The sequence below is a fragment of the Scomber japonicus genome, chromosome 19 (genome assembly GCF_027409825.1).
Source record: "Scomber japonicus isolate fScoJap1 chromosome 19, fScoJap1.pri, whole genome shotgun sequence".
Classification (NCBI taxonomy): Eukaryota; Metazoa; Chordata; class Actinopteri; order Scombriformes; family Scombridae; genus Scomber; species Scomber japonicus.
In genome coordinates, this window is record NC_070596.1 from 29,878,246 (window position 1) to 29,891,895 (window position 13,650).

At 42.6% G+C, this 13,650-nt stretch overlaps 1 protein-coding gene across 1 annotated transcript; it reads left to right on the forward strand.

Moving 5' to 3' along the window:
• The first annotated feature begins 8,085 nt into the window (after positions 1-8,085).
• stc1l (stanniocalcin 1, like) lies at positions 8,086-13,650 on the forward strand. Its single transcript, XM_053339561.1, has 5 exons — positions 8,086-8,206; positions 10,417-10,559; positions 11,674-11,781; positions 12,412-12,515; positions 13,350-13,650. Exons 1-5 carry the CDS (start codon positions 8,086-8,088, stop codon positions 13,648-13,650), a joined length of 777 nt encoding a protein of 258 aa, XP_053195536.1.

The following is a 13,650-nucleotide window of genomic DNA, read 5'->3' on the forward strand; positions in this document are numbered from 1 at the left end:
GAAGTAACTTAGAGCTGCATTCTATCAAAAGGCCACCAGGGGGGCGACCGTCTCTATACAAGTCAATGGAGAATTCACCAACTTCTCACTTGATTTCTAACCTCAGTAAACGTTTTCAAAATGTGTTTATGGTCTCAATCGCTAGTTTAAAGCCTTCTTCAATGCAGTATGATGTTCATTTGGGACATTTTGGCCTCCCTGATTTTATATGTGATGATAAAGCAGGGTATGCATTAGGGCGTGGCTACGTCCTGATTGACAGGTTGATTGACCAATGTCCTCGAGATCCAGCCCTCATAACCATAGCAACCTCCCCGCTCCGCCCATGACCCCGCCTCATGCCCATATAAGTAGAATCCGTGTTTTTATTTTTCCCAGCATGCACCTGAAATTTTTCAAGATGGTGCTGCCTAGATTAGAAACTATTGGCTTCCGAGCAGCAGTCCACAAACCAATGGGTGACGTCACGGATGTTACGTCCATTTCTTTTATACAGACTGTGGTGTTTAGTAGCTTTAGTAGTACTTTCCCAGAAAGTTGTCACTAAGAACCCTCCTGTTGTCCTCGGGTCAATTCTGACCTGAGAAGACAACAAGTTTAATTTAAATGAAGCTTACTGGTTATAATTTCCATAAATATGTAAAACCTGTGCTAATAAGTTGGAATGGAGTTTGCTAAAAAGGTCTAACACAGAATTGGTTGATAATTTATACTTTATGTTTTATAAACAGTCAAACCAGACCGGGTCAATTTTGAGCAAACGTTGTAGCCTGTCTCTCTTTTGACTGTTCCTTTTTTTCCTTTCCTTCCTTCTTTGGGTCTTTGGGTCACTATTGACCATAATTCCCATAAATATGTAAAACCTGTGGTAATAAGTTGGAGTTTGCTAAAAAGAAAAAAAAGGTCTAACACACTAACACAGACTTGGTGTACTAGGAAGGATGAGAGGGAGGAAGGAAAGGAGGGGAGGAAGGAAGGAATGAGGGAGGGAGAGGGGAGGGAGGAAGGATGAGAGGGAGGAAGGAAGGAATGAAGGAAGGAAAGCAGGGAGGAATGAAGGAAAGGAGGGACGAAGAAGGAAGGAAGGGAGGGAGGGGGGAGGGAGGAAAGAGGGAGGAAGGAAGGAAGGGAGGGAATAAAGAAGGAGGAAGGAAAGGAGGGAGGAAGGGAGGAAAGAGGGAGGAAGGAAGGAAGGGAGGGAAGAAGGAAGGAGGAAGGAAGGAAAAGAAGGAAAGCAAGGAAGGAAGGAACGAAGGAGGAAGGAAAGGAAAGGAGGGAGGAATGTGAGTTAACTCTCCTGTTGTCCTCGAGTCAAGGAAGGATGAGAGGGAGGAAGGAAGGAGGAAAGGAAGGAAAGGAAGGAGAAAGGAAAGCTTTACTGGAGTTTAGTAGGTAAGAACTAACTAGGAAGGATGAGAGGGAGGAAGGAAAGGAGGGGAGGAAGTTTTAATGGTACATTTCCAGCCGGTTGTCAGTGAATCACAGCTGGCTGGTGAAACTCGTCTGCTTTTCTTTTTCAGGAGTCGAAAATTATAGTTAACACAGAAACGGAAATTGAATGATACGCTCCATTTCTTCTTCTTCTGCATAACTTCCCCCAAAAGAAGTAGTTTAACCTCAGGCTGAAGACGAGAGGATGTGACTAAGAGGCGAGAGAGGAGAGAGAGGAGTGTCTGCTGCCAGAGTCTGACGAGTGTTTAATTAAAAAAACAAACCGGGAGGATAGCATCACGATCTTCTTCTTCCAAACTTTAATCTCTCCTAAGAGAAGCTGGAGCTCTGCCTCCTGTTTGTTTCCTCCTCTGAAAACTCAACATGTGGAGTTTGTTATGTTCATTTATATAACCGATAAATCATGTCTGACAATAGCAGAGAGGAATGTGAGTTAACCCTCCGAGTCAAGGAAGGAAGAGAGGGAGGAAGGAAGGGAGGGAAGGAAGGGAGGAGGGAGGGAGGAAGGAAGGAAGGAAAGGAGAGAGGAATGTGAGTTAACCCTCCGAGTCAAGGAAGGAGGAGAGGGAGGAAGGAAGGGAGGGAAGGAAGGGAGGAGGGAAGGAGGGAGGGAGGAAGGAAGGAAGGAAAGGAGAGAGGAATGTGAGTTAACCCTCCGAGTCAAGGAAGGAGGAGAGGGAGGAAGGAAGGGAGGGAAGGAAGGGAGGAGGGAGGGAGGAAGGAAGGAAGGAAAGGAGAGAGGAATGTGAGTTAACCCTCCGAGTCAAGGAAGGAGGAGAGGGAGGAAGGAAGGGAGGGAAGGAAGGGAGGAGGGAGGGAGGAAGGAAGGAAGGAAAGGAGAGAGGAATGTGAGTTAACCCTCCTGTTGTCCTCGAGTCAAGGAAGGATGAGAGGGGGGAAGGAAAGGAGGGAAGGAAGGAAGGAAAGAGGGAGGGAGGGGGGAGGAATGAAGGAAGGAAAGGAGGGAGGGAGGGAGGAAGGAGGGCAGGAAGGAAAGGAGGGAGGGAGGGAGGAAGGAGGGAAGGAAGGAAAGGAGGGAAGGAAGAAGGAAGTTGTGGAGTTTGTTATGTTCATTTATATAACAGATAAATCATGTCTGACAAAAGGAGAGAGGAATGTGAGTTAACCCTCCGAGTCAAGGAAGGATGAGAGGAGGAAGGGAGGAGGGAAGGAAGGGAAGGAGGGAGGAAGGAAGGAGGGAAGGAAGAAGGAAGGAAGGAAAGGAAAGGAAAGGAAAGGAGAGAGGAATGTGAGTTAACCCTCCGAGTCAAGGAAGGATGAGAGGGAGGAAGGGAGGAGAGAAGGGAGGAAGGAGGGAAGGAAGGGAGGGAGGAAGGAATGAAGGAAAGGAGGGAGGAAGGAAGGAATGAAGGAAGGAAAGGAGGGAGGAAGGAAGGCCTTACTTCCTTCCTTCCTCCTTTCCTTCCCTCCTTCCATCCTTCTTTCCTCCCTGCCTTCCTACCTTCCTTCCTCACCTCCTCTTTTCCTCCATCTCTCCCTCCTTCCTTCCTCCCTTCCACCTTCCCGCCCTCCTTCCTTCTTTCCTCCCTTCCGTTCACCCTCCCTCCTCCCTTCCTTCCTTCCTTCCTCCTTCCCTCCTTCTATCCGTCCTTCCTTCCTTCCTTCTTTCCTCCCTTCCTTCCTTCCTTTCTTCCTTGACCTGAGGACAACTGGAGGGTTAAAGCCACTCAGATGTATTTATGTGTGTATTAGTGTGTGTATGTGTGTATGTGTGTGTATTAGTGTGTATATGTGTGTTTATTATCTGCTACTTTGGGATAATAAAGCTTTTATTTAATTAGTTTGGATTTAAAAACACTCGTCATGTTTTATACTAAAATAAAATCTGATGAGATTTATTCTGAAGGACGCTGACGGAGGATAAAAGCAGAGTTTACCTGCGTAGCTCACAGGAAGTCAGAGTCAAGGTAACAGTGTGTGTGTGTGTGTGTGTGTGTGTGTGTGTGTGTGTGTGTGTGTGTGTGTGTGTGGAGTGAAGGTAACAGTGTGTGTGTGTGTGTGTGTGTGTGGAGTGAAGGTAACAGTGTGTGTGTGTGTGTGTGTGTGTGTGTGTGTGTGTGTGTGTGTGTGTGTGTATGTGTGTGTATGTGTGTGTGTGTGTGTGTATGTGTGTGTGTGTGTGTGTGTGTGTGTGTGTGTGTGTGTGTGTGTGTGTGTGTGTGTGTGTGCGTGTGAAGGTAACAGCTGACGTAAAGAAGAGAAAACAGAATCACAGAAAATGAAACTTAATGAGAGACAGAAGAAAGCTTCAGGGTCAAAAACAGAAAATAATGACACAGTCTGTGTAAGAGAGTGTGTATTAGTGTGTATATGTGTGTTAGTGTATATCTGGCAGTGTGATCAGTGTATTAGTGTGTGTGTGTATTAGTGTGTGTGTGTGTATCTGTGTATGTTAGTGTGTATTAGTGTGTATTAGTGTGTAGTTGTGTATCTGGCAGTGTATCAGTGTTTATCAGTGTGTATTAGTGTGTATGTGTGTGTGTGTGTGTGTGTGTGTGTATCTGGCAGTGTATCAGTGTGTATTAGTGTGTATTAGTGTGTAGTTGGGTATCTGGCAGTGTATCAGTGTGTATTAGTGTGTATGTGTATGTGTGTGTGTGTGTGTATGTGTGTTAGTGTGTAGTTGTGTATCTGGCAGTGTATCAGTGTGTATCAGTGTGTATTAGTGTGTAGTTGTGTATCTGGCAGTGTATCAGTGCTATTAGTGTGTAGTTGTGTATCAGTGTGTATCAGTGTGTGTTCAGGTTTTGCAGGAAGCAGCAGATCAGATTCAGATGATGATCTGATTTCAGTCCAGAGATTAAACACATTAAACACATTAAACACATTAAAACGCTCCAAAGAGCCAAAAACTGTAAAAGAAAGAAAAAAAGAAAAAGCTGATGCTGCTCATCATCATCATCATCATCATCATCATCATCATCATCATCATCATCATCATCATCCTCCTCATCATCATCATCATCATCATCGATCACATGACCTCTGCCTCTCCTAGTTTAACGATCGTTTCTGAGACAGAAGACAGAAAGTTAACGTCACAATCACTGACAGAACCAATACACACATGCAGAGTAGTACACACTCTGAGTACACACAGTACACACACACAGTACACACACAGTACACACAGTACACACATGCAGAGTACTACACACAGTACACACACACAGTACACACAGTACACAGTACACACACACAGTACACACACAGTACACACAGTACACACATGCAGAGTACTACACACAGTACACACAGGAGTACACACAGGAGTACACACAGGAGTACACACGGTACACACAGGAGTACACACAGTACACACAGGAGTACACACAGTACACACAGTATACACACAGGAGTACACACAGTACACACAGGAGTACACACAGTACACACAGGAGTACACACAGTACACACAGGAGTACACACAGGAGTACACACAGTACACACAGGAGTACACACACAGTACACACAGTACACACAGGAGTACACACAGTACACACAGGAGTACACACAGGAGTACACACAGTACACACAGGAGTACACACAGTACACACACAGTACACACACAGTACACACAGTACACACAGTACACACAGGAGTACACACAGTTTGTAGTGTATTGTGTGTACTGTGTGTAGTGTGTGCTGTGTGTACTCCTGTGTGTACTGTGTGTACTCCTGTGTGTATTCCTGTGTGTACTGTGTGTACTCCTGTGTGTACTGTGTGTACTCCTGTGTGTACTGTGTGTACTGTGTGTACTGTGTGTGTACTGTGTGTGTACTGTGTGTACTGTGTGTACTGTGTGTACTCCTGTGTGTACTCCTGTGTGTACTGTGTGTACTCCTGTGTGTACTGTGTGTATTCAGAGTGACTGTCTGACAGTAATCTGAGGAAGTCTTTTCTTCTTTTCTCTTCTCTGTGAAACACTGATCAACATTTTATTGATTAATAAATAATTAAACTGATCAAACGTTGAAGCTGCTGGATCCTGTTCATCTCACAAAGTTTTTAATCTTTATTATATTATTTATATTATATTATTGATGGTTTACATGCAGGTTTATTTATTTGAAGTATTTTAGTAACAGCTGATTGATGAGAGCTATTATTTACTTTATCAGCATTTCATAGACAAACCTCCCTTCATTTAATTATCTTTTTATTTATTTATTTATTAGTGTTTTGAATCTCAGACTTTACTTCTTACATGATTTTAAAAAATGTTTCCAATTAATTTTTTATTTTTTAATTAAAGTTGAATCTAATAGTTTAAATGTTTATTACTTCCTGTTAACGTCACACTGATGTTGATTCTCACCTGAGCTGAAGACACATTTCCACTTTTGTTCAGCAAAATAAAGTTATTCTGATTTGATTTGATTTTTTTTATTCATAAAGCCTAAAATCAGGAATTAGATTAATTATATTAGGAATCAGGAAAAGCCAATCAGATAAATCATTTTATTTTAGTCAAATCCAAAACTTTATTTGTATCGAAACCTTTATTTTGAAAGTCATAGTAACAAAAAGGGATTAAATTAAAGAAAATGGGTTTAAAAGAAATCCAAAGTGAATCAGGAGAATTATTTTACTACTGAGATTATTTTAAAATTAATCTGACTGCAAATAAAATGAATATTATAAGTTTTATTCCAGTGATATTTTTTATACAATCACTATAAAACACCTTGAATCAACTTTTAATCATCAACTTATTAAACTTGTGGATCTCTGACATGAAGCAGCTTAGTTTAAGACTCTGACTAGTATCTTATATCCTTTAGTTTATCAGTAAAAGTAAAAGTGAAGAATATTAATCCAGATTTCTCCTCCGAGCTAACTGTCCCCTCCGTCCCCCCGCGTCCCCTCCGTCCCTTCGTGTCCCAGCTGAAGTTCACGGAGGACGTCTGAAGCTTCCCGCCGTGTCTTGGACGTGTGGACCTTCCTGAACCTTCCCGCTGCTCTGTGATCAGATTGTTTCTGCTCCACTGACTCACCTCACACACACACACACACACACACACACACACACACACACACACACACACACACACACACACACACACACACACACACACACACACACACACACACACACAGACACACACACACACATACACACACACACACACACACACACACACACACACACACAAACATCAGACGTGACCCGAATCTCAAGCTTTTCCTCCACTGCTGCTTTTTATAGACTTCACCCTTTATTACTGATAACACCAGGGCCAGGGGTCAGGGGTCAGGGGTCAGGCTGGAAACTGTCCCAAAATAACACAAAATAACCCCCCGAACCCCCCCCCCCCCCTCCCTTAACTATAACCCCCCTAACTGTAACCCCCCCAACCCTAAACCCCTCCTAAAGAATCATTGTGTTCACCTGATGAGTTAATAAAAGAACTTTAATGACGGTTAAAATGTTTAAAATCTCATATTTTAGCTGATTTGTACTTTTATTCAGTAGTTAAACTCTTCTCATGATAACAGAGATACCTTTCCTAATATAAGAGTTTATTATTTAATTTCCCTCTGAGATTTAAGTAGGAGTAGTACTAGTAGTATTAATAGTAGTAATAGTAGAAGTACTGTAGCAGTATTTGTAGTAGTAGTAATATAAATGGTAGTAGTGATAGTAGAACTAGTAATAGTATAAATGTAGTAGTAGAAGTAGTAGTAGCCTAGTAGGAGTACTATATATGTAGTAGTAGTATGAATGTGGTAGTAGTATAAATGGTAGTAGTACTGATAGTAGTAGTAATAGTATAAATGCAATACTAATAGTAGTAGTACTATAAATGTAGTAGTAGTAGTAGTAGTAGTATAAATGTAGTAGTAGTATAAATGCAGTACTAATAGTAGTACTGATAGTAATAGTACTAGTAGTAATATAAATGTTATCATTATTGTTAGTAGTAGTAGTATGAATGTAGTACTAATAGTAGTACTAATAGTAGTAGTAGTATAAATGCTAGTAGTAGTAGTATTAATGTAGTACTAATAGTAGTAGTACTATAAATGTAGTAGTAGTAGTAGTATAAATATTAGTAGTAGTAGTATTAATGTAGTACTAATAGTAGTAGTAGTACTAGTAGTAGTAGTATAAACGTTAGTAGTAGTAGTATAAATAGTAGTAGTAGTAGTATAAACGTTAGTAGCAGTATTATTGGTATGTAGTAGTAGTAGTACTAATAGTAGTAGTACTAATAGTAGTAGTATTAATGTAGTACTAATAGTAGTATAAATGTTAGTAGCAGTATTATTGGTATGTAGTAGTAGTAGTAGTAGTAGTACTAATAGTTGTAGTATTATTGGTATGTAAGACTTTAAAAGTAACCAGATGAAGTTGTTGGTTGAGTTCACTGCAGCTCGGACATTCCTGTTCCTGCTGATAATTGTGGAAATATCCAATTATTACCTGCATGAATAAACCATTAACTGCGCGCCCCCGCGGGAACGGCGCGCTCTCATTGGCCAGTCCCAAACCTCACTTCATATAAATACCAGCTGGGGAGGGAGAGGCAGGACAAGCAAAGAGCAACAGGAAGACCCAAAAAACCCCAAAAAAAACATCCGACCAGAGGAGACAGATCCGCCACCATGACCGCGCTGCACGCCCCCGCTCTGCTGCTGCTGCTCGGCCTCAGCGCCGCCGCCTGCTTCCAGATGCTGCCGGAGGAGGCTGCTCCCCGCCGGGCACGCTTCTCCTCCAACAGCCCCAGTGAGTCCCGGCTCTGCTTTTCACTTTCTTTCTTTCTTTCTTCTTCTTCTACTTCTTTTTATTTTTGCTGCATGTAAACTCAGAGGGAAGTATTTCGTAACCAGAGCTGGACTTCTGTTTTAGCTTTTTAAAGTGTCTTTGCACAGTTTGTTGCATGCTGGTTTGAATTTTATTGCTCTACATTTTCCAAACCTTATGTCTTTGGCAGTCTCTGGTTTCCAATTATTCTAACACAGCATGGCTGGGTTCACTTCCAGTAGGGCCTCAGGGCACAAGCTTACTGTTGGGCCCCTGTTCAGCCCACTGTGATTATAGTCTGGAGCTGAAATGATTACTTATGATTATTAATGCTGATGAATTGATTTTATATAGTCACTGGAAACAATTTTAAGTCATCTTTTATCATGAAAAGGACAATATATATCTGGCAGCAGCTTCTTAGATGTGAATATGTTCTAGTTTTCTAACATTTTATACTTTGAATTAAGGCTGCAACTAATAATTATTTTCATTATCCATTCATTTGTTAAATAATTTCTCAATCAATTTGCTGAAAATGGTGAAAAATGTCCATCAGTGTTTGCCAAAATCCCAAGATGACATCCTCAAATGTCTCAAAGATTCAGTTTATTATCACAGATGATGAAAGAAACTAGAAAATATTCACATTTAAGATGTTTGGACCTGAGAATGTGGACTAGTAGTAGTATAAATACTAGTAGTACTGATAGTAGTAGTATTAGCAGTAGTATAAATGTAGTACTAATAGTAGTAGTAGTATAAATGTAGTACTAATAGTAGTAGTATAAATACTAGTAGTACTGATAGTAGTAGTATTAGCAGTAGTATAAATGTAGTACTAATAGTAGTAGTAGTATAAATGTAGTACTAATAGTAGTAGTAGTATAAATGCTAGTAGTACTAATAGCAGTAGTATAAATGTAGTACTAATAGTAGTAGTAGTATAAATGTAGTACTAATAGTAGTAGTAGTATAAATGTAGTACTAATAGTAGTAGTAGTATAAATGCTAGTAGTACTAATAGCAGCAGTATAAATGTAGTACTAATAGTAGTAGTAGTAGTATAAATGCTAGTAGTACTAATAGTAGTAGTAGTAGTAGTATAAGTAGTAATAGCCTAGTATAGTACTATAAATGTAGTAGTAGTAGTAGTAGTGTCCCTATAAAATGACTTAAAATGATTAATTGACTATCAGAGTAGTTGGTGATTCATTTAATAACTGACTAATTATTGCAGCTCCAGTGTTGAATCCAAAATATGAATGAATAATTATAATTTAAAGCAACTTCAACACTGTTACTGTCTCATAATCTAAACCAGATTACATCATCCTCTCTGTTAAATGTTGTAAACATGAAGCTGAGAGGAGTTAGTGCATTAACCCTCCTGTTGTCCTGGAGTCAAGGAAGGAAGGGAGGGAGGAAGAAGGAAGGGAAGGAGGGAAGGAAAGGAGGGAGGAAAGAAGAAGGGAGAAGGAAAGAAGAAGGAAGGAAAGGAGGAAGGAAGGAGGGAGGAAGGAAAGGATGGAGGGAGGGGGAAAGAAAGAGAGAAGGGAGAAGGAATAAGGAAGGAAAGGAGGCAGAAAAGAAGGAAGGAAGGGAGGGAGGGGGAAAGAAAGAAGGAAGGAAAGGAAGGAAGGAAGAAAGGAAGAAGGAAGGAAAGGAGGGAGGAAGGAAGGAAGGGAGGGGGAAAGAAAGAGAGAAGGAAGGAAGAAGGAAGGAAAGGAGGAAGAAGAGGGAAGGAATAAGGAAGGAAAGGAGGGAGAAAAGAAGGAAGGAAACGAGGGAGGGAGGAAGGAAGGAAAGGAGGGAAGGAAGGAAGGAAGAAAGGAAGGAAAGGAGGAAGGAGGGAGGAAGGAAAGGAGGGAGGGAGGGAGGGGGAAAGAAAGAGGGAAGGAAGAAGGAAGGAAAGGAGGGAGGGAGGGGGAAAGAAAGAGAGAAGGAGGGAAGGAAGGGAGAAGGAATAAGGAAGGAAAGGAGGGAGGAAAAGAAGGAAGGGAGGAAAGAAGGAACAGTCAAAACGGACGGGGTCAATTTGACCCGGGAGGACGACACAAGGGTTAATGACTCACAGATCTAACACCTAATCTCCTGTTTCCCTGTGTGTGTGTGTGTGTGTGTGTGTGTGTGTGCCTGTGTGTGTGTGTGTGTGTGTGTGTGTGTGTGTGTGTGTGCCTGTGCGTGTGCAGCTGATGTGGCCAGATGTTTGAACGGAGCCGTTGCCGTGGGCTGCGGCTTCTTCTCCTGTCTGGAAAACTCGACGTGCGACACCGACGGGATGCACGAGATCTGTGAACACTTCCTGCACACAGCTGCTACCTTCAACACGGAGGTCGGTCCACTTCCTGTCCACCTGCTCTCTATTAGACCAGAGCTGTGTGTGTGTGTGTGTGTGTGTGTGTGTCTCTATGTGTGTGTGTGTGTGTGTGTGTGTCTCTATGTGTGTGTGTGTGTGTCTCTCTCTATGTGTGTGTCTCTCTCTATGTGTGTGTGTGTGTGTGTGTGTGTGTCTCTATGTGTGCGTCTGTGTGTCTCTCTCTATGTGTGTGTGTCTCTCTCTATGTGTGTGTGTGTGTGTGTGTGTGTCTCTATGTGTGCGTCTGTGTGTCTCTCTCTATGTGTGTGTGTCTCTCTATGTGTGTGTGTGTGTGTGTCTCTCTATGTGTGTGTGTCTCTCTCTATGTGTATGTGTGTGTGTGTGTCTCTGTGTGTCTGTCTCTCTATGTGTGTGTGTGTGTATGTGTGTGTGTGTGTGTCTGTCTCTATGTGTGCGTCTGTGTGTCTCTCTCTATGTGTGCGTCTGTGTGTCTCTCTCTATGTGTGTTTGTGTCTCTCTGTGTATGTCTCTCTGTGTGTGTGTGTGTGTGTGTGTGTCTCTCTCTCTCTATGTGTGTGTGTGTGTCTCTCTGTCTCTTTATGTGTGTGTGTGTCTCTCTGTCTCTTTATGTGTGTGTGTCTCTATGTGTGTGTCTCTCTCTCTATGTGTGTGTATGTGTGTCTCTCTCTCTATGTGTGTGTGTCTCTCTCTATGTGTGTGTGTGTGTGTCTCTGTCTCTCTCTCTCTGTGTGTGTGTGTCTCTCTCTATGTGTGTGTGTCTCTCTCTATGTGTGTGTGTGTCTCTGTCTCTCTCTCGATGTGTGTGTGTGTCTCTCTCTATGTGTGTGTGTGTGTGTGTGTGTGTGTGTGTGTGTGTGGGTGTGTGTGTGTGTCTGTCTCTCTATGTGTGTGTGTGTGTGTGTGTGTCTCTCTCTCTATGTGTGTGTGTGTGTGTCTCTGAACCTGTGTGTGTGTGTCTGTGTCTCTCTGTCTCTCTCTATGTGTGTGTGTGTGTGTGTGTGTGTGTGTGTGTCTCTATGTGTGTGTGTGTCTCTGTCTCTCTCTCTATGTGTGTGTGTGTGTGTGTGTGTGTGTGTCTCTGAACCTGTGTGTGTGTTTTCTTCTTCAGGGGAAGTTGTTTGTGAAGAAGAGTCTGCACTGCATCTCTCAGGGAATCACAGCCAAGATCTTCCAAACCATCCGCCGCTGCAACATCTTCCAGAGGATGATCGCTGAGGTCTCAACTAGTACTTCCTTCCTTCCTTCCTTCCTTCCTTCCTTCCTTCCTTCCTTCCTTCCCTCACTCCCTTCCTTCCTCCCTCCCCCACTTCATTCCTTCCTCCCCCTTCTTTGAGGTACTTGTACTTTACTGTAGTACAGTTTGAGGTACTAGTACTTTACTGTAGTACAGTTAGAGGTACTAGTACTGTACTGTAGTACAGTTTGAGGTACTAGTACTTCACTGTAGTACAGTTTGAAGTACTAGTACTTTACTGTAGTACAGTTTGAGGCACTAGTACTTTACTGTAGTACAGTTAGAGGTACTTGTACTTTACTGTAGTACAGTTAGAGGTACTTGTACTTTACTGTAGTACAGTTTGAAGTACTAGTACTTTACTGTAGTACAGTTTGAGGCACTAGTACTTTACTGTAGTACAGTTAGAGGTACTTGTACTTTACTGTAGTACAGTTTGAGGTACTAGTACTTTACTGTAGTACAGTTTGAGGTAATAATACTGCAGTACCTTTACTTGTAATGGAGTATTTTTACTGTATTTGTACTTTTATTGAAGTAAATGATCTGAATACTTCTTCCACCTCTGTCTCTGTTGTTAAACGTATATTATTAATATCTTGATCTCTTCAGGTGCAGGAAGAGTGTTACACCAGTCTCGATATCTGCACGGTGGCTCGTACCAACCCTGACGCCATCGGAGAGGTGGTGCAGGTTCCCGCTCACTTCCCCAACAGGTCAGTGACCCTTTCACAATAAAACCTCAACAAACTGAAGCTTTAACAGCTGTGAACATGAAGCAGAATGAATCACCTTTATGAAAGAAAACAAAATTATTCCAACTTCATGGGCGACCGTGTATTTAAAATCGCAATATCGTATCGTGACACAAGTATGGTGATAATATCATATCGTGGAGCCTCTGGTGAGTCCTAACCACAGACTGTATAAAAGAAATGGACGTAACATCCGTGACGTCACCCATTGGTTTGTGGACTGCTGCTCGGAAGCCAATAGTTTCGGATCTGGGCAGCGCCATCTTGAAAATTTCAGGTGCATGCTGGGAAAAATAAAAACACAGATTCTACTTATATGGGTATGAGGCGGAGCCATGGGTGGAGCGGGGAGGCTGCGATTGGTTGCGAGGGCTGGATCTCGAGGACATTGGTCAATCAACCTGTCAATCAGGACGTAGCCACGCCCTAATGCATACCCTGCTTTATCATCACATATAAAATCAGGGAGGCCAAAATGTCCCAAATGAACATCATACTGCATTGAAGAAGGCTTTAAACTAGCGATTGAGACCATAAACACATTTTGAAAACGTTTACTGAGGTTAGAAATCAAGTGAGAAGTTGGTGAATTCTCCATTGACTTGTATAGAGACGGTCGCCCCCTGGTGGCCTTTTGATAGAATGCAGCTCTAAGTTACTTTCGCATTGGCCTCATTTCAGAGGACCAGAACTCCCCGCCTGGTCTTTCTTACCCTACTTTTTACTGTATAATAATGAATAATGAATAATGATGAGTTGCAGCCTTCACTCAGCTCTCTCCCTGCGTGTCTCCAGGTATTACAGCACTCTGCTGCAGACGCTGCAGACCTGCGACGAGCAGACGGTCGCAGCGGTGCGTGCAGGCATCATCGCTCGGTTAGGCCCAGACATGGAAACCTTCCTCCAGCTGATCCAGAACAAACCCTGCTCCACCGGCTCCGGATCGGCCGCCTACAACAACCCGTCCAGCTGGAAGAACATGCCCGTGTTCAACATCCAGCCCGGCTTCAGGGGCCGAGACCCCACCCACCTGTTCGCCAGGAAGAGATCCGTAGACGACAGGATGGGCGAGGAGGTGGTGAAGGGCGAGGAGTAA

Bases quoted from the DNA above. Each gene is read 5' to 3' on its own strand.
- stc1l (XM_053339561.1), top strand. From the start codon at position 8,086: ATGACCGCGCTGCACGCCCCCGCTCTGCTGCTGCTGCTCGGCCTCAGC. The intron at 8,207-10,416 runs GTGAGTCCCGGC...GTGCGTGTGCAG, and splicing joins CTTCTCCTCCAACAGCCCCA to CTGATGTGGCCAGATGTTTG. The intron at 11,782-12,411 runs GTCTCAACTAGT...TGATCTCTTCAG, and splicing joins TCCAGAGGATGATCGCTGAG to GTGCAGGAAGAGTGTTACAC.